The following is a 19,879-nucleotide window of genomic DNA, read 5'->3' on the forward strand; positions in this document are numbered from 1 at the left end:
CGCCTGCGCCTTGCAGCGGCGGGCGCTGATTGGCCGCCGGCAGCGCCGCCATTTCGCGCGTTGGCTCAATGCCCGTAGCGGCCCGGCGGGCGGCAGTGCTGGCTCCGCCCCCCCCGCCCGCTGCTGCGGACAGGCCGTTCCGACCCTCCGCGGCATCGGTCCCGCCCGGTGAACGGGTAGGCCTCGGGCCCAGGCCCACGGACCCAGCGGCGCCCCGCCGGCCCTCTACAAAACCACCCAATCAGCGCCCGCACCGCGCCAGACCGACAGCCCGCTCCGCCAATCACCGCCGCTCTCGGCGGCAGCCAATCGGAAGGCGCGACGCAGCGGGGGAGCGTGGCCGGGCGCGTCACGTGGGGCGCTGCGGGCCAATCAGCGGCGCGCGGCGCGGGGTCGCCCCGGCTCCCGCCAAGTACGAGCGGGACGGGCCGGGCGGGAGCGGGCCCGGAGCGGCGGGGGCTGCGCCGCCTCACGCTCGGGCCTGGCGCCGCCGCCCGCCACCGCCGCAGGTAGGGCCGCGCTGGGGGCGCGGCGCGGGCTGTTCCCGGCGGCGCTTGGGCCGCGGGGCCTGCCCGGGGTAACAAAGGAGGGGCCGGAGCTGCCGCCGCGCCCCGGGGCTGGGCCCGGGCCCGCCCTGCGGCCGCGCCGCTGAGGGCACGGAGCGGGTTGGGTGCGGAGCGATCCGAAAGGCCGCGCCGCCGCGGCGGGCAGGGCCGCGTTCCGCTGGGCCCGGGCGCTGCCAGCGGCCCCGGGGAGCCTGGGCACCTGTGCCAGGCCCGGCCCGCCCTCACAGCCCGGAATCCCCTCCTCACAGCCCGCAATCCCCTCCTCACAGCCCGCAATCCCCTCCTCACAGCCCGGAATCCCCTCCTCACAGCCCGGAATCCCCTCCTCACATCGCCCTGGCTGCACGCTCGGGCTCCTGGGGGCGTTCCTGGCCGGCCCAGCGAGGGGCACGCTGCGGCTGTGGGAGCCGGTGGGTGCCTGTGCCCTGGCGGTGGCACCGGGAGCTCTTTGTCCGCCCTCACCGGCCCCGGGAGAGCGGCTGGGCTCTGCCCCAGCCCTCCCAGGGAAGCAGCGGCTCGCTGGGAGCAGCCACGGGTGCTGATCTGTCGTTTTCTCCCGTAGCCATGGAGTGCAGAGACAAAGCTGCTGTTCCCCCACGGAAGCTCGTCCAAGGTAAGGCAGTGTCCCTCACCCAGCGCAGTTTGTAGCACATTGAAACATCTCAGAGCTGGTTTTGTGAGATGCATTGGCTGGGCTGTGAGTAGAGCACCTCTGTGTGTCCAGGTGCCCCTGGCTGTCTCTAAGCTGTGTTTTCTTGCAGCTCGGCTGCCCTTCAAGCGCCTCAACCCCGTGCCAAAGGAGAACCTCGATGTCCACTCAGAACTCAAAAAAGTCAAGAGCTCCCCGAGTGCTTTTGCTCCCAGCAAGGATCCCTCCCTGGATGCCTCGGGTGCCTCCCTGGACAATGTGGAGAACGACTGCCAGCTGGGCTCAGACGGGAATTTGACTCCAAATCTCATCAACGGGAAGGGTCCCTTGGACCATTTTATCCAGAAAAACCCAGGAGGTGACACGAGTGACGCCGGGGGCGTTCCTGACCTCTGCAGGGGCTCTGCCCACGGACTCGGGGACAGCACAGAGCCGGGGGACGTGGATTCTACAGCTGCTGTGAGCAATGGCCCCACAGGAAAAGAGCTGAGCTGCCCGAGCTCCTGGCAGAGCAGCCAGGCAGGAGACTCCACGGGGACTGAGGGGCCCCAGGCAGGGCAGGCTGCAGGAGCTGGGCCCCAGCCCACGGCCTGCAGGGACCTGGCGGGCAGGAAGGGCGCTCAGGGCGAACTGAAGGACGTGCTCTTTGAGGGCAAGGTGCCCGTGGTGCTGCTGGAGGACATCATGAGCCTGAAGGGCCCCCAGGTGGCCCCTGTGGACGCTGCCTCGGAGAGCGAGGCCCTGGAGTCATCCCACGAGGGGGACTCAGGACTGAGCAACTCCTCGCTGAGCCCCGGCAGCTCCCCCGAGCTGCTGGCACAGGGCAAGGGCAGCAGCAGCCCCCTGGCTGCCTCCACACCCGCCAGGAAGGTTGGTCTGCTCTGCTTTGGGGTGCAGGCCCTCTGCTGGAGTGGTTGGGGTGCTGGGGTGGTGGGGAGAGGGTGAGTGGGGCAAACACCACCCTGCATTTTGGGGCAGTTTGGACAGAAGCTTCCGAGGGCAGCAGCACTGCTCAGGTGGCTCAGACAGCACAGGGATGTGGTGGGGATTAATTCCTGAGTGGGGATTAATTCCTGAGTTGTTGCCCTCTGGGGTCTTTAAACCCTGCAGCTCAAGGATTGGATCCTCCCTGGCTCTGGCTGCTGCTGTATTTGCATTTCTTTACTGAAATGCCCACCTGGGCTTGGTGTTTTGGGAACAGCATCCAAGAGCAGCTCTGTGCTTGAGGTGGTTTTCCCCAAGCTCTGTTTTGTCCTCCTCAGAGCTGCTGGGATTCCCCTGGGGATGTTCCCCCAGTGCAGGTGCTTTTCCAGCTCTGAATTCCTGCAGCTGCCAGGGAGAAGCTCTGGCACAGGGTGCCCAGAGCAGCTCAGCTGCCTCATCCCTGGCAGTGCCCTGGGTGGGCTTGGAGCAGCCTGGCACACTGGAGCCTGTCCCGTGGCAGGGGTGGCACTGGATGGGCTCCAAGTCCCTCCCAACCCAAAGCTTTCTGGGATCCCATGAGAAAGCTCTGGGTGAGGGGGTTTTTGGTCACCTAAATTTCAGTTTAGCAGCTGTGCTTCAGCAGGAGGCCCCCAACCACCCTGGATTTTGGGGCAGTTTGGGCAGAGAAGCTTCCAAGGGCAGCAGCACCTGCTCAGGTGGCTCAAACAGCACAGGCAAGGTTCTCCCAGTCCTTTTGTTGTGTTTATCCAGTCAAGTGGTCAATTCCTCCTGTGTGAAACCTCCCAATCTTCCATCCCTAAAATAAACAGACACACTCAAGCAGGCATGAAGCATTTCCAGTGTAGCAGAGCAGCAGAAAGCACTCCTGGTGTAAGCCAGTCCTGCCGGGGGGGCTGGATTTGCTCCTGCTGCTCCCCAAAATGAGGGGCTGCACCCCAGGCTGTGCAGCTGGGAGTCCTGGCAGCTTTGTTTTCCTGGGAGGAAACAGCTCAGAGGAGCTGAAGCCCCCACTTGACAGAACTCCTGTTTTAGATCAGATAAATATAGAAAATAAAGCAGTTGGGCTGTGTTAGCCTGTTAATCACAATTTAAATGTGATGCTGTCAATGGCAGCAGGAGGAGGGGACATCCAGTAAATCAGTAAATCACTGAAATGTTGACAAATTAGGCCTTTAACCAGTCTATGAACAATGGTCTTATGCATAAAACACCTTTTTCTCCCCCCCATGAATAAAATATAAATGAGAAGTGTGCCCTGTTTGGAACTTAGGATCAGTGAGCTGCTACTGGTGGCAGATCAAGTGGACTGTGATGACAAGAAGTGTTAAAATGTGGAAAACAGTCCTTGTATTCATAAAGTTCCACCTAAATATCACAGCAAGATGGATTAAAAAAAAAAAAAAAGCCCAAAGAAACATAAGTTGAGCTGGAAGGAAGTGAGTTTGCCATAGTGAAATGTGCCCTGTGGTTCAGAGCAGCTCCCTGGTGTTCCCTGAGGGGACCAGAGGGGTTTGTTCAGGAGTTTGGGGTGGGACTGGGGACACTGGATGCTCTGAGGTGTGTCCTCATTCCCTGCTCTGGGGGGAGTTGGAGTGACTGGGTGTCATGTGCAATTCAGGATCTCCTCTGAAACTTGCATTTTGTAATTGCAGGTACCTCAGAAATTCCACAGAAGTTCAGCAGAGAAGGAGAAGCTGAGATTGCAAAGAGTAAGGCATTTCCCTGACACCCAAAGCTCCCCTGAGGAGCCAGCAGAGGCTTTGCCTTTTATCTCAGCCCAGCTGCAACATCTCTTTTGCCATTTTTCCTCACCCTGGGGAGCCTGGAGGAGCCTTTAATGCAGGCAGTTAAAGTGCTTGGCTCTTTCCAAAGCTCCTGAATGGAGCCCTGGGTGCATTTGGGGCTCTTTGGGAAGAGATTAGAAACATTTAAGCCCCAAAATTCAGGCTCTGTTTTTATGAATACACGAGGCAAGGGGGGCACTGTGCCTGTGGCTCCCAGAGGATGTCACCACTGGATGCCACCACTGGGAATGCTCAAGCTCCAGGTTCTGCCTGCTTGGCTGGAGAGGAGCCTGAAGGGTCCCTGGGGTTTCAGCAGTCAGTGCTGCAGGAATGGGTTTTTTGGGGTTGTTTTTCCTGCACCTGGGAGGGTTTGTGCTCAGGAACTCTGTGTCTCTGTGGCTTGTTTATAAACTTGTGTGTTTTATGTAAGTTGGAGCTGTAAAGCTTTTCCCAGTGCCCCATATAGAATCCCAATCTGTTGTTTTCTTCCCTTCTATAGCTGTGTTAAAAATAGCAGGGATGGGAGGGAGAGAGGAGAATGGAAGCTAAAAATGATGCTGGGGATGAACCAGAGCCACCAGTGAGCTGTCAGCTTCACACCAGCACCCTGCACATTCCATGACTCAGGCTGACAGTGTTGTTTCCTTGCCATTGGCACCATTTGGCTGGTGGTGGCTTTCTGCAGTTATTTGTGTTGTGACACTGCTCAAGGAAGCCTTGATGTTGACAAGGAGAGATGTGAAATCAATAAAAGAAAACTGAAAATACCCAGGGAGGAGTTGGAGTGTCTGGGCACAGGCAGATCCTCCTTTCCTGGTGACATCACCAGTGCCTGCAGCACAGAAAAGCTTTTTCTCTTCAATTTGACATTTTCCTCCTTTGTGTCAGCAGAGCCATGGTGGGAATTGCAGTTGTTTTGGGAGGAAACACCATAAAAGGCAACACTTCCAATAAAATCTTCCCCCCACTGTTCCCAGAGCACCCCTCGAACAAACTCAGGGCACTAGTGATGTAAAATGGAAGAAAACAAGGGCCCAGCTCCACAACCTGGGGTTTGGAGGCTGACTGTGCTCCCTGAGATCATGGAATATCCATCCCAGCTTGGGGGGACCCACGAGGATCATCAAAGTGATTTCTGTGCTTGTGGAAACCATCAGAAAATCCTTGTGGCTTTATGATGTCAAATCAGCTCCAATTCACTTGTAGAAGTGACACCACTGTAGCCCTGTGGTGACACCAAAGCATGAAAAGCTTTGCTCAGGAGGAAATATTTTGGAAAGAATCTGAAATCTCCTATTAAATAAGGGAATAATTACGATTTCTTAATTCCCATCTAATTTTCCATAATGCTACAGTGGTAATGAAGATGACTCAATACAAAGCTTTCTTTGATGCACAGAGAAATGAAAATACCTTTTTTTTGCTAAGAGAATAGAATAATTAAAGCTTTCAGAGAGGCAGCACCAGGAAACTCAGCTGGCTGAGGCACTGGGGGCTGGGCTGTGCTCCCACCTGCCTTCCTGGGAAGGATGAGGGTCCCTCCAGGTCCAGGGTATTTTGTGATGCTGCACTGGGTGGGTCCTGCTTCCTCCCTGAGCAATGAAATGCTGATTTTCACCAGGGTTTTGGGAGCACAGAAGTTTGGGTTTTGGTTGCTGAGTGTCCCCCTTTGTGCCCCAGGACCAGGAGCGTGCGGACAAGCTCCAGAAGCTGCAGGCAGAGAGGGAGGAGAAGGGGAGGCTGAAGGAAGAGGCAAAAGCTGCGAAAGAACGAGCCAAGGAGGAGGCAAAGAAGAGGAAAGAGGAAGAGAAAGAGTTGAAAGAGAGAGAAAGGAGGGAAAAGAAAGAAAAGGAGGAGAAGGAGAAAGCTGAGAAGCTGCGAGTGAAGGAGGAGAAGCGCAAGGAGAGGCAGGAGGCCTTGGAGTGAGTGCCTGGGCTTGTGCAGCTCCTGGGGGTCCCCGTGCTGGTGTCCATCCCACTTTCCCTGCCCCCCTGCTCCAGCAGCACAGGTCTGGGGTCAGGGGGTGGCTCTGAAATGCTTGAGGGACTCTGTGCCCCCATCCCAGCAGTGCCCACTGCTGCCCTGAGCTTCCCCTGCTGACCTGGCTCACTCGTGCTGTTTGCTGAGGAAGTTACCTGTGACTTGGTGACCCCTGAAATTCCCTGTATTGAGAGGAACTGGAGCCAGCCTATTAACTTGAAATGGGTCAATATTTGCTCTAGAAGGAATGAACCAAGTCTTCTGTGCACTTAACCAAGCGTGGTTCTTGGCTGGGTTGACAGATGATCCTCGTGGTGGGGTCTGGGGCTTCCCACCTCTTCCCCAGTGCAAATAAACCCTTCCTGGTGGGTGACAATTCACATGATCTTTGTTTTCAAGGGCAAAACTTGAGGAGAAGAGAAAGAAAGAAGAGGAGAAACGGTTAAAGGAGGAAGAAAAGGTAAAAATACCTTCTCTGGCTTGTCTCTAAATTCTTTCTGGGGTGAAATGCTGTAGGTGGAGCAGCCTGTCCCCCCTGACCTGCTGGGGCTGCTCCTTGCAGATTTCACCCGTTATTTCACACCTGTTGGTTACTTTGTTTTCCTCTTCTGGAGTGTTTTCTCTGTGTTTCTGAATGCCCACGAGTGAACTCTCCCTGGCACTGCCACGGCAGCCCTGGCGTGGCAGGGAGGACAGTGAGTGTTTCTGTTGAGTCACAGGAGCTGGTGACTGCCTGAACTTTGCTTTGTGCCTCGTTGCATTTGAAGTTGAGTCAAGCATGAGCTCAGCTGGAATTCCAAAGCTTTGTCCTGGCTCAGGTGTGCATTTGGTTCTCGTTTCAGCGCATCAATGCACAGAAAGCAGAGATCACCAGGTTCTTCCAGAAACCAAAGACTCCACAAGCCCCCAAGGTGAGCGATTGCTGTGCCTCTGTGTGTTGGTCTCTCACAGTTCTTCTTAACAAAATACCCTGATTTCCTTCTCAGCTGCCCCTCACAGCTTCCTAGGTGGTCAAAACATTGGTTTTTCTTCATTTCCTGGTCTCAAAAGTACAAAGGATTTTAAGAAAAAGGCCAGAACAGAGACTACAGAAGATTTGTGGTTGATTTAGTGAATCTCAGCTCTGTCTTCTGCATTGCCTGGAAGATCTGGAGTCTTGGACAGGAAGGGCTTAACCTAAATCTTCACTTAACCTAAATCTTCACCTGAGGCAGCACCTCAACAGCAGGTGTTCCTTGCACGTGTTGGTGCTGCAGCTTCTCAGTGTCCAAACCCTGACATTCCTCACTTGATGTTTCAGACCCTTGCTGGCTCCTGTGGGAAGTTTGCTCCTTTTGAGATTAAGGAGAACATGGTCTTAGCCCCCCTCAGCCGTGTTGCCCTGGATCCAGACGACCTGGAGCAGCTGGACAAGCTCCTGCACGCCCAGAATGGTGAAGATTCTTTCCTGAAGGATCTAAAATGTCGTAAACCACGAAAAACTGGGCCCACTTTGGTCAGTGACAGCAGTGACAGTGTCAACAGGTCAGTCTGCACTTGGGGCTCGCTTTGCTTCTGTTGGATGAAGTGAGCTGCAGAGAGGGGCTGAGGATTGGAGAGGAGGGAAGGCTGGAGCTGTTCTGTGGGGCTGAGCCACCTTCCCCTGTGTTCCCAGTGACGTGGTGGTGGTGGATAGCTGCCAGGCAGATGCTGTTCCTGAGAGGGAGAAGTTTGGCAGGATGAAGCTCCTGCAGTTCAGCGAGAATCACCGCCCTGCCTACTGGGGCACCTGGAACAAGAGAACCTCCCTGATCCGTGCCAGGAATCCATGGTCCAAGGACTCTGTAAGCACAGCCTGCTGCATCCTTTGTGCCCTACAAGTGAATGTGCTTGGCCAAGTCCTCTGCTTCCCTGGGATTTCTGAGCCATTTTGTTCCCTCTGAAAGCCCGGGCTGGGTTTGGTGCTTTGTGCTCTCCAGTGCTGGACAGGAATGTTGGCATTTCTTGCAGAAACTGCTGGACTATGAAGTAGACAGTGATGAAGAGTGGGAAGAGGAGGAGCCTGGGGAAAGTCTCTCCCATAGTGAAGAGGTGAGGATCCTACATGCTGAAAAAATCAGGAACCACTTGCACTTGGCAGTGTAACTTGTCACCCATTTATTTGTAGGATGATGAAGAGGAGGGAGAGGATGAAGATGAGGACGATGGCTTTTTTGTACCCCATGGGTACCTATCTGAAGATGAAGGTGTGACAGAGGTAAGGCAGCTGGGTGTCCCTGAGTTTCCATTTCCAGTGAACTGTGTCCTGTCAATATTGGCAGGAGAGGAGAGCACGTGGTCCTGTGCCTGCACGGAGCCCTGTGTGGCTCTGGAGCACAGGCAAAGCTGGGTTTAAAAAGCTCTTTTTTTCTTCCTGGCAAGGGTGTAACAAGTGCTTTGTCCCCTGTGGCTGCAGGAGTGTGACCCAGAGAACCAGAAGGTTCGTCAGAAGCTGAAAGCAAAGGAGTGGGATGAGCTGATAGCCAAGGGCAAGAGGTTCCATGTCCTGCAGCCTGTGAAGATTGGCTGTGTCTGGGAAAGGGCAGCAAAGGACAGCAGCACCAACCCGGACCTGAAGGTGCTCCAGCAGTTCACAGCCTGTGTCCTGGATCCACCTGTGCCAGAGGAAGAGCAGCAGACACAGAAATGTAGCAAAAAAAGAGCAAAAGATCAGCAAAGTAAGACCTGAAGGGCTAAGCAGTACTTCCACAGCGTTGTGCTGTGCTTTGGAGGGAGCAGGGGGATTAGTGAGTGTTGCATTCAATGACCTGTTGCTGACAAGTCTGGAATCCAAGGAATCTCTGAGAGCTCTTGGGAAGGAGTTTTCTGGCAGTGCCTCTCCAAAAAGTCTTGCTCTGGGCAATCTAGGAACTAAAGCCAACCAGACTTGAGCAAGCTCAGATTTAGGATGGGTCTGAGCCTGTTTGTTGTTTGGGGGAAAGGGTTTGGTTTTTGTGTTGGCTTCCAGTCCTGAGCTTTTCCACAAGGCCTTGAATAACTCACATAAAGGCCAAGCAGGGAGTGGGGATTTCACTCCAGGGTGTTGTTATTATTGGGGGTGAGTTTCCTACATCAAATCATGGAATCCCACAGTGGTTTGGGTTGGGAGACACCTTACAGACCATCCAGTTCCTTCCATGGGCAGGGACACCTTCCACTTGCTCCAAGCTCCATCCAACCTGACCTTGGAGCCTCCCAGACGTGGGGCACACCCAGCTTCTCTGGGCAATCCCGTCCCTAAAAGTGCTGATTTCTCTCCCCCCTGCTTTCCCAACCTTTAACCCTTCCTGTGCCACCTCTCCCTGCAGTCCTGGGCCAGCTGCTGCCGCTGCTGCACGGCAACGTGCACGGGAGCAGGGTGATCATCCAGGAGTTCCAGGAGTGCTGCCGCCAGGGACGCTTCAGCCACGGCTCCAGGAGCCCCCCAGAGCCCCCAGGAGGGGAGGACAGCGGGGTCCCCTCCAAGGCCAGGCTCAAGAGGATCATTTCAGAGAGCTCTGTGTACGAGAAGAGGCCCGAGTTCAGGATGTGCTGGTACGTGCACGCCGAGGTGCTGCGCAGCTTCGGCCAGGAGCAGCTCCCCGTACCCTGCCAGTGGAACTACGTCACCCAGGTGCCCTGCACGGGCAAGGAGGAGCTGGGCAGCGTGCCAGGGCTGCCTGTGCCCCAGCCCACCCCCCTGGCAGCCAAGAGGAAGGCCGTGGGAAGCATGTCCATCACCAAGTTCATGAAGAGACCGCGGGGTGCTGAGCAGGTGAGTTCCTGGCGGGGTGTGGTGCCCCAGGAAGGAGGGCTGGGAGTGGGGCTGGGGGTGTTTGCACCCCCCAGCTCGGCCTGTTCACTCCAGCCACTGTCCTGCACACCACAAGACCCTTTTCATGGGGAAAGAAGTGAAATGATGGGGCTGCAGAGATGGGTTTCTTTTGTGTGTCTGCAGCTTGGACTCTCTGTTCCATTTGAAACGTTGCTCTCCTGCTGTTCTTCCATTCTCTGCTATTTGGCAGTGATTGCATCCAAGCTGTGAATAGTTTGAGAGTCTGCTTGGCCTTGGTTTTACAGCTGTGTGTAATTTGTGTGCAGGTTTTATGTGTGCCTGTGGCTGCCAGATGTACAGCCCGAGCTGATGGCTTACAGCAGTTGCATGTGAAGGGATTAAATGTGGTTCCCAAGTGCTGCAACTCAGCCCAGAGCAGTCTGTGAAGGCTCCAGCTCATCCTGACACACATAAAGCTGAATTTCGAGAGCTGGTTTAAAAATACAATAATTCATAGGGACAAAATGAGATGGAATTGCAGTGGTTGCTGCCTGGGGGCTCTGTTGTGGTTTTCCTGTTGTTGCTTCTGCTTTTCAGGGCAACCACAGGTGGTGCTGGAGCCTAATCATGACTGAAAAATGGCATCATGGAATTCCAGAATGCTTTGGCTTGGAAGGGACCTTAAATCCCACCCAGTGACACCTCCCACTGCCCCAGGCTGCTCCAACCTGGCCTTGGCACTGCCAGGGATCCAGGGCAGCCCCAGCTGCTCTGGGAATTCCATCCCAGCCCCTCCCCACCCTCACAGGGAGGAATTCCTTCCCAATATCCCATCCAGCCGTGGCAGTGGGAGCCATTCCCTGTGTCCTGTCCCTCCATCCCTGGTCCAAAATCTCTCTCCATGTTTCCTCTTGGCCCCTTCAGGCCCTGGAGGGGTCACAGCTGGGTCCCCACAAAGCTTGGGATGCTCTGTTGAAGCTTTAGATGTTGGAACTTGGGGTTATCAACCTTTGGCTTCCAATCCCCCAGGCAGGGCAGGGTTTGGAATCCCTGCCAGTGGATTTATTCCTCCTTCCCTGTGCACCAGGTTAGGAAAGAGCCCCAGAGTGGTTTGGGTTGGGAGGGACCTTAAAGCTGATCTCGTTCCACCCCCTCCCATGGACCACAGATGAGGCTTTTGATGCTTTTTATGCTTTGCCTTCCCAATTTATTCTTGGCTTTTTTGGCTTTTCTACTGAAAAAGCTCAGCATTCAGGTATTGATAGAGATCAGAGACTTGTGAGAAGCTGTTCAGCCCCCAAACTCCATCTGCTTGGGTTTTTTTCTTGTACACTAAATAAAGGCAGAGATAAAAGTCTCTGCTTGGCACCCACTGGAAATTCAGCTTAGAAGGGAGCAGAAATAGCAAAACAAAGGCTTTTAGGAGAATTACATCACCAGCCTGAATGCTTCAAAGCTCCTCAGGGCTGTGCTGGGGAGGTGCAGCTCTGAGCAGAGGTGTCACAGCCCCAGAAGCTTTTCATCCCTGATGTCTCAATCAGCCCTGCTCTGCCCGTGGAGCCAGGCTGGGCCGTGGCTGGCAGGGCACAGCTGCCAGGTCCCTCCCTGGCACGTGTTTCTGTGCTGGGGAGCTCACACCAGGGCTTGTGTGAGTCAAGGTGCTCTTACATAAGCTGTGGAGAGAAAAAATTTGGTGCTGAAGTGGGCAGTACCTGCCCACGTGTAGGAGGGATTTGAGAACTGGGACTTTATTGAAAGATGGAATTGAAAATGTCTTGGCTTGGAAGAGTTTTTAGGGGATGGGGAGCAGGATTTTCATTCCAGTTCCAGCTGAAGGAGAAAAAAAAACTCAACAGACCCTCACAGCTGGGCAACTTTGGTTTGTGTCACTGCTTGGGTTCTGTGTTCTCCAGTCAAAATAGGGAATTTGGGCTTTTCCCATGGCAGGAAACCTGGGCAGAAGGGAAGAACAGGCACCACTCCCTGAATAAAAGCTGATTGCCAAAGAGGAGGAGGAGTCAGGAGAGAACCAGCTCCAAACTTGACAAGCAACAGCAATTCTCCATCTTCAAGGGAGAGAACATCCCAAGGGGCTCAGCCTGGAGCAGAGGAGGCTCAGGGGGACCTTGGGGCTCTGCACAGCTCCTGCCAGGAGGGGACAGCCAGGGGGTCAGGCTCTGCTCCCAGGAGCCACCAGGACAAGAGGGAACAGCCTCAGGCTGGGCCAGAGGGGGTTAGGTTGGAGATTTAGGGAACTTTATTCACCCAAAGCTGCCCAGGGCAGGGCTGGAATCCCCATCCCTGCAGGGATTTAAAATCCACGGCGATGTGGCACTTGGGGACAGGGGCAGTGCTGGCCTGGGCAGTGCTGGGGAGCACTTGGACTCTGAGGCTGTGATTCTATGAAAATAATAAACAGAGGGGGGAGAGATTTCCCTTCCCAAGTGCAGCAGGAGTCAGATTTTCCTGCAGCTGAGCTGCCTGTGCTGCGGGGGCTGCTCAGCACGTTGTGTAAGAGGGAAGGATCCTGGAGCAGCACTTGGCCTCTCTCCCACTGTGGGTGCCACTGCAGAGGAGGCCTTTTGCAATTCCCAGCTCCACGAGCTGAGACTTGTGACAGATTTCCTTCCCTGCAGATGTGCCCACCTGCCCAGAGGGTGCCCAGCACTGCCTGTGCCAGCCCGTGGCACCCTCGCCCTCCTGACTCACACCTGGTACCTGCTCTTTCCCTCCAGGCTGCAGAGATGGATGGATTTCAGGCAGACACTGAGGAAGATGAGGAAGATGATGACTGCATGATTGTGGATGTACAGCCAGGAAAAGGTGGGAAGGGAGATGGGTGCCAGGCAGACACTCCCCCAAGGGAGCAGCACCTTTGTGGGCTAAACTTGGGGTTTTCTGCCCTTTTCACCATTCCTTGAGCTTGTCTCTCTATAGATACCTTATCCCAGATACTCCTGCTTTTCCCCCTTTTTTAAAGATGCTTCTCTGCTATTTATGGCCTTCTCTAAGCTGCTCTTGCCTCTCCTGCCCTCCTCCTCCTCCTCCTCTTCTGCCTCAGTGGCACCAAGCCCCTGGGAGCAGCACTTGGCTCAGTGGTGCCTGCTTGATCTGGGAGCACAGGTGAGCACCAGGGCAGTGCCACTGGTGAATTATGGCAAATATTGCTGTTTTCTGGGGCATGCAGAGCCCTGAGGCCTGGCAGGGGCTGGGTTATCACCCCTCTGCTGCCTCCTCAGAGGTGCAAATTGTCTGAAGGAGGTCACACCAGGGAGCAGCCAGCTCTTGCTTGTGTTTGTGTCCCAGTTACCCTTGGAAAATGGCTTCAAAGCCCCTCTGTGCAGCCTCTCCTTTCAGGCCACGCTGGGATGAGGATGTGGAGCAGCTCCTTTCATCTCCAGAAGCTTTTGGACGTGATCACACAGATCAATGAGCTGACTCCAAGCACGTGCTGTGGTTTCCAAAGCTCTGGGCTCTTTCTTCCTGCTCACAATAGAGCTCTCCCAACCTGCTCTGAGGAAAGTGGTTTGTGTTGGGCAGCTCCTCTGGCAGATAAGGACTCGTGCACAGAAATTCTGTAGTGTTTGACCCTTCCAGGCATTATCTGGGCTCTCCTTCCTCTCTGAGCTCCTCTCACCTCCCAAAACAGACACTGGGACTGCTTGACAAGAAGCCTGGCTTTAATCTTAAGCTGCTTTTGCTTATTACCAGGCTCTGAGATGAAAACCTCGCCTCAGGTTTGTCCCCTCTTGTTCTGAGGATGCCACTGAGCAGCTTCCCTCCCTCAGGCTCTGCTGACACACATACAGCTCTATTTGTTTGCCTCTGCCTGACTCGAAAGCGCTGAAAAGATTATGAAAATCCTTTTTATGGTTGAAGTGATTTTTTTATTCTGGATTGGTGATATTAAATACGAAGCCAGTATTAAAACCAGTTTTTAAATAGTGTTGAAAAGGAGACTCACAACAGATGCAGGAAGCTAAGACAGATAAAACATGAAGTAGTCAAATTTTACTGGATTAATGAGGATATTTATAAAAACAAAACAATCCAAACACATTCTCTCCTTTGCAGGTTCCACAGCTTCAGAATCCAGTGGCACAAGAGCTGCTCACCAGGACAGCAGCATGGTCAGCCCATCTAATACAATTTGAGACTAAAATGTCTACTAACTCCTCTGTATGTATGTAGGATGAGCTAGAAAGTTTTAAACCGTGTGTATCTTTGACCAAGATACTTGAAAGTATTCCACATTTCTTGTAAAGAGAAGACAGCACTTTGTTCTGCTTCAGACCAGACAGAAGCTTAAATTTTTAGCTTTAGCTTTTTAGCTTTTTTTTTTAAATACTGCATATTAATCTGTCCTTAATAAAGCATTATTGAAATTTTGATACTTCTTTGTAATGGAAGGTATCTAAATTATCTCTAAAAGTAGCTGAGGGATTTTGGAATAAGCTTATTGTGATGCCACTGGGGAATGACTGTTCATAATGTTGTACAGCGTGGCCTTGGGTATAAATGATGTACAATTATATATGAATTTATGCTCTTGTACCATCCTGTTTGTGGTCTTACTTGCTCCAGAGAACAGCAGCAGGGCTTGACTTTTGGAAAAGGAAAAATGCATTGTTTCTCTTATCTTGGGACAGGCTGGACAGGTCAGGGCTAGATTCTCAGTCTCTTGTCTGCATCAGAGCTGGGCTCTGTCCCACAGAAAAACTCTGCTTGAGGTACTGAAGGACTGAGCTGGCATCAAACTTGGTGACACACAGGACGAACTTGCTGGGGATTTTATACAACTGGTGAGTTATGAATTACTTCTTTAAAGGATTGTCTGTAATTTCAGGTTGGTTATCTCCCCCTGGGCACCAGCAGTAGCTGTTCCCTGCTGTCACTCTCTGGTCTCTGAAGGGACAAGGGGGGTGATGCTGCCCCAGTAACACCAGTGCCAGCCCCAGCACAGACTGGTTTGGCATCTCAAACCTACAACAACAACAATGCAACTCAAGCAACTGGGATCAGAACTGAGTCTTTAAATAATTCCATTTAATCAGACTAAGTGTAACTTTATCCAGAGAGCTTCTCTCCAGTAGGAGTTACAGTGCACACAGAAGCAGAACGGGGAGCTGAGCTCCCTGAGCCCCCTACCCAGGCTCAGGTTGTTAATCCAGCCTAACAGCCCCTAACCCCTGCTCCACCACTGCCTTGGGAACACCTCAGGCAGCCCCTGCTCCAGGGCAATCCCTGCTTTGGTGTGGAGAGCCCTCAGAAAGAGCCACCTGTGAGCCTGGAGCTGGCAGGGGACAGCGGGTCCAGCCCCTCTGCAGAGCTAAACCAAAGCCACCTCTGAGCTCACGGAGCTCCAGCAGTCCTGGGAAAAGGAGGACCGAGTCTGAAGGCAGCAGCACGGGAGGCACTGCCCTTTATTTCAGGACAGGGGCTGGGCCCTGGCCAGCAGCTCGGGCCTGAGGGGGCTGCGCTGCTCCTCCGCCGCCGCCTCCACGTCTGCCATGACCGCGGCGTCCCAGGCCAGGCTCAGCAGGGCCGAGGGCACCTGGGCACGACAGGCACGGACTGAGCACAGCCAGGGCTGGGTGTGGGCTGCCAGGAATCCCAACAGCCCTCCAGTCCCACCCCTGCCCGGGCAGGGACACCTCCCACTGTCCCATCCCGGCCTTGGGCGCTCCCACAGCTGCTCTGTTTCCCCTGGGTGTGGAACACCCTGTGAGCATTCACAGACCTGGACTGCTCAAGCTGAAAAGGACAAGGATTCTGCAGACAGCTCCTTTTAGGGGATGCTGCTTTGCGTTTTCTGTTCATACCCTCCCTCACCATCGCTGCCTTCCCTCTTTCCCAGCCCTGACAGCTCTGTGCTCCAGGAGGACCCTGCACTTCCCTCCACACCTCAAAGCCCCCAAGCAGTTACTGCTTTGTTTGTGCTTTAAATGAGGGGACTGAGCACAGCTTGGGGCTCTGAAAGAACACAAATGTCCCCCCAGCTCTGAGCAGCAGAAGACTGACAGCCTCAAGATGCTCTGGAAGGTAGCAACAGTAATTTTTTTCACTCACCAATCCACATTCATTGAAGGCCAAGTTCTCATCAGTCAGTTTGAGACCTCCAGGTCCCAGGAGCTCAAAGGGCAGCCAGTCATCTCTGAGTGCTTCTCTCACAAAGTTGTAGAGCGCAGATACTGATTCTCGGGCATAAAAAGTGCCTGCCATGAGAAAACAAGGTGAGAGAGTCTGGCATTTGCCAAAATCTAACCTTTTGTGGTCGGTTCCGTGGGGCTTCACCTACTGATGCTGACTTGATCAACGACTTCCCTGCCACACAGCCAGCCTGAATTAACTGAAAACTATAAAAGCAGAATCCCCAAAGAAAAATAGTCAATTGTTGGGAGCCCCTGCCAGCCTGTAACAAAGAGCTGGGAAAGCCTGAAATGATTGCCAGAGTTCTACTGGAAAATTTGAAGATTTATGCTGTTGTACAGTCTGACATCACACAGGCAGCCTCACGCTGGCTGCTGTCACACACTGATCTAATGAGTCCAGCTTGTTTCCAGAGGCCTGGGAAGAGGAGATTTAATTAACGATGCCTTGAGATTCTTCCCTCTCTGTCCAATCCTGGTTTAAAATCCCAACCCTGTGCAGGGAGAGGGTTTGGAGATGGGAAGAGTTCATGGAGAAACATTACCCCGCTGTGGTTTTGGGGTGGCTCATTCCACCAGCTGAACTCAGCCCCTCTTGCAATCCAACTCCTTACACTCAGAAGCTTCTGGAGGTGCCCGAGGGAAGGGCGAGGAGCCCCTCTTACCCTGGAGGATGTATCCATCGGGGAAGCGCACCCGCAGCAGCGTGTAGTTGTACCTCCTCATCTCCCTCTGCTCGTCCTTCTCGCGCATGGCTCTGGTCCTCAGCATCGCCGCCTTCTCCACCGCCTCCGTCCTGCGGGGAGAGACCCTTGTAGGCCCCGAGGAGAGCCAGGAGCTGCTGGCTGCCACCCCCTGGCCCTGCTGCTCCTGCAGCCGCTCACCGGAGCCGCTGCTCCCTGCGCAGCTCCTCTGCAGTGAGGCTGAAGAAGTCGGGGGGCAGCTCGAAGCGCGCGGCCGCGGGCGACGGCTGGAACAGCGCGGGCTGCCGGTGCAGCTGCGCCCGCACGGGCTCCGAGCTCAGCAGCTGCTCCTTGTGCTCCCTCAGATCCTCCAGCCGGCTCAGCACCTCCTCCTTCAGCACGTAGAACTCCTCCGTGGTCTCTGCAAGGATGGAGTGAGGCTCTTGGGCTTCAGGGCAGTGACACGGGGACAAGGAGCTCTGGGGAAATGTCACGCTGGGACAAGGAATGTGCAGGCTCAGAGGCTGTTTTTGTTCCAGCCTTGGAGGAATGACCTCTGTGGAGCTGTCAGCAACCAGAGCTTCCCCCAGCACCCTGCAAAGCCCTGACTCCACATTAACACCACGAGTTCTTGCCTTGTCCTGGAACAGGCAGTGTTTTTGTCTCAAACCCGACAGCCTGGAAAAATTTGTGTGTCCCTTCCAAGCAGCTTATCCTTTCCTGGAAGAAAAGGACAGAATTTAGATGGAGTTTGCTCCAAGCAAGGGCTTTCCAAGGCTGCGCAGCTGTGGAGTCTGAGCTCACCTGAAACACCTTGTTCTGCAGTTTGATTTTCCGGTATTTCTCCTCCTCTGGATGGAGATAGATGTTATCCAGGTACCTGCAAGAAGAGGAATGCACTGCCTGGATCAAAAGAGGACACGCCGAGGTCAGAGAGAAAACAGAGACCTCACAGAGAAAACAAAACTGAGAAATACAGGAAAATAAAATACATCAATGTTTTGGGGCCAAACCAAAAAAAACAGCAGCTCCCAAACCTCTTGGATTAGTGGGACCAACTCCTCCAGGGTGCTGACATCGGGTCAGCTGAGAAATTGGGTGGTTCAAGAGTTTCATTTTCTTCCAAAAGAAAGACTTTTGTAGAAGCAGAGCAAGAAAACCCACCAGGGAAGGGATGGGCTGCCCCTGCCCTCAGTCACACTCACTTGGCCATGGTCTCCACGCACACCCGGACCTTCTCCCGGTCCTTGTTGAAGGTGTGGATCTCCATGATGGAAGCAGCCACCGGGTCCACGGAGAAATACTGGGGGAGAGGGAGAGGGAGAGGAGCTGCTCAGGGAGGAGCTGACCCCAGCTCAGCTCAACGGTTCCCCATTTGCTGGGCTAGAGAAGATTTAACAGGTCAAGTGAAATTGTCCTGGGGGAGATTTTACACCAAGGAGGTTGGTGAGGTCACTGCTGGAGGGGACCCACGGCACAAAAGGAGCTTGAAGAGGGAAGGGAAGGAGTTTGAAGGGAAGCACTCACTGCCTGGATGGCTTCTCGGAGCTGCTTTTCCTTCTGGTCTTTCCTCACAACAGTACCGGTCAAGGGGCAGATGAAATAAACCCCTGAGACAGAGGGAGCAGCTGCCCCTTCCTCCTCCTGCTCCTGAAGGAGATAAAACCAAGCACCAAACTGAGCACGGGGAGGTTTTGGGGGGCTCTGTTTATAAATACCCTCAGGACAGGGAGAGCAGCCCCAAGGGATGCTGAGCAGGGAATGGCAGCATCCCCCTCACCTTTTCCTCCACGGAGAGCCCCTTCTCGCCGGCAGCCGCCTCGGCCATCAGCTCTTTTCTCACTACAACACACAAACCGCAGCTGCAGTGGAGGCTCAGCACATTCCAGAGGCTTTTGGACAGCTCAGCGCTGCCCTGAGAAACAAACACCTGCCCAGGTGTGGCGTGCCAGCCCAGGGCTGCACATGACCCCATTTCCACCACGGCCGCCCCAAAACACCCTCGGGAGCGGCACCCGGGCGCTCTTCCAGCCGGGACGGCCCCGGCCCGCCCCTACCCTGGTTCCTGATGCTCTCCTGCGAGGCGGACGGAGCCTTTCCCTTGGGCTTCAGCTCCAGCCGGGCCAGCGCCGCGGCCGCCGCCCTCTGCGCCTCATCCGTCGGGGCCTGGCGGGGCTTCGGGGCCACCTCGGCTTTCGGCTTCTCCCTGGGGGCCCTGCCACGGAGGACACGGCTCGGTGAGCCGCCGGTGCCGCCGCGGGGACGCGGCCCCGCGGGAGCGGCGCTCGGGCCCGGCGGTGCGGCCGCTCCGGCCCCGCGAGCCCCTCGCGCCCCGGTACCGGGCCGAGCGCGGGGCTGGCGTTACCGGGGCTGGCGTTACCGGAGGGTCCCCCCCCCCAGCCCGTACCGGGACGGCTCCGAGAGCTTCTGCCCGGGCCCCGCCGTCTTGAACTTCAGGTCGGCCTTGATCTCCTGGAAGAACTTGCGCATGGCGGTGCCGGGCTGGGACCGGGCCGGGACGGGAGCGCCGGGACGGGAGCACCGGGACAGGAGCACCGGGACAGGAGCGGGGCCGCCGCGCCCCCCCCGCGCTTCCGGCCCGCCCGCGCCGTCACCGGAACGGGGCGGGACCGGCCCCGCTCGGGCGGGGGGCGAGGGACACCGGCACCGGGACCACCGGGGCTGCCGGCACCCGCGGACCCCGGAGCGGGACCCACGGATCTCGGAACGGGACCCACGGATCTCGGAACGGGACCCACGGAGCTCCCCAGAGCTCCGGTTGCATCCACGGACCCCCGGCGGCACCCACGGAGCCTCCCGGACCCCCCAAACCCGCCCCCACGGAGCAGCCTCGGCTCCCGGTGTCCCGGGAGCGGCCCCGGTGTGAGCGAAGCAGGCGAACAGGGCTCGGAGCTGGGGCACAGCCAGGCTGGGGCGTCTGAAGCGCACGGAGAAGGAGCCTCGTGTTTGGCATCGCTGGGGGATCGGCCGAGGGCTCCGGAGCTGAGGATGGCCGCGGTGAACATCCCCCCGGGTTTATCTCCGCGGCACGGCTCCTGCTCCCCCTCCTCGTGGGACTCACCGAGGAAGGGGCTGCGGCTCCCGGCACGGGGCTGTGCGGTCACCGGGGCAGCAGCACCCGGCGCTGCCCCTCCCGGGGCACCGGGACAGACCCCGGGGACAGCCCGGTGGCACCGAGAGCCAGGAACACCTGGATGAAGGCTGGACACGGCGGCATCGCCAGTGGGGGGCACGGGCTGAGGCACGGATCTGCCCTCCCGGGACAGCGCCGTGGCACAGCGCGGGCTCAGGGGAAGGGACAGAGCCCTGACGCTGCTGGGAGGTGGCAGA

General features: G+C 55.7%; 2 protein-coding genes across 3 annotated transcripts; one reads left to right on the top strand and one right to left on the bottom strand.

Annotated features, from left to right (window-relative positions):
• Positions 1-94: 94 nt before the first annotated feature.
• Positions 95-14,250, top strand: CHAF1A (chromatin assembly factor 1 subunit A). Its single transcript, XM_064396419.1, has 15 exons — positions 95-509; positions 1,129-1,179; positions 1,328-2,085; positions 3,813-3,869; positions 5,625-5,866; positions 6,324-6,384; positions 6,767-6,835; positions 7,225-7,448; positions 7,579-7,747; positions 7,914-7,994; positions 8,071-8,160; positions 8,359-8,620; positions 9,251-9,696; positions 12,432-12,519; positions 13,771-14,250. Exons 2-15 carry the CDS (start codon positions 1,131-1,133, stop codon positions 13,848-13,850), a joined length of 2,676 nt encoding a protein of 891 aa, XP_064252489.1. The 5' UTR covers positions 95-509; positions 1,129-1,130; the 3' UTR covers positions 13,851-14,250.
• On the bottom strand, positions 13,561-19,169 carry UBXN6 (UBX domain protein 6). 2 transcript variants are annotated; one of them, XM_064396446.1, is made up of 11 exons: positions 18,936-19,169; positions 18,586-18,743; positions 18,309-18,370; positions 18,056-18,178; positions 17,734-17,831; positions 17,333-17,408; positions 17,164-17,248; positions 16,730-16,949; positions 16,511-16,641; positions 15,766-15,911; positions 13,561-14,679 (listed from the first exon to the last, which is right to left on the bottom strand). In XM_064396446.1, the coding sequence occupies exons 1-11, from the start codon at positions 19,016-19,018 to the stop codon at positions 14,674-14,676; spliced, it is 1,188 nt and encodes a 395-aa protein (XP_064252516.1). In that variant the 5' UTR covers positions 19,019-19,169; the 3' UTR covers positions 13,561-14,673. The 2 variants fall into 2 exon arrangements, with proteins under 2 accessions (XP_064252516.1, XP_064252515.1); XM_064396445.1 differs by having other exon boundaries at positions 13,561-15,250; positions 18,936-19,168.
• Between the last annotated feature and the right edge of the window lie 710 nt (positions 19,170-19,879).

Source organism: Passer domesticus, chromosome 21 (assembly GCF_036417665.1).
Source record: "Passer domesticus isolate bPasDom1 chromosome 21, bPasDom1.hap1, whole genome shotgun sequence".
Taxonomy (NCBI): Eukaryota; Metazoa; Chordata; class Aves; order Passeriformes; family Passeridae; genus Passer; species Passer domesticus.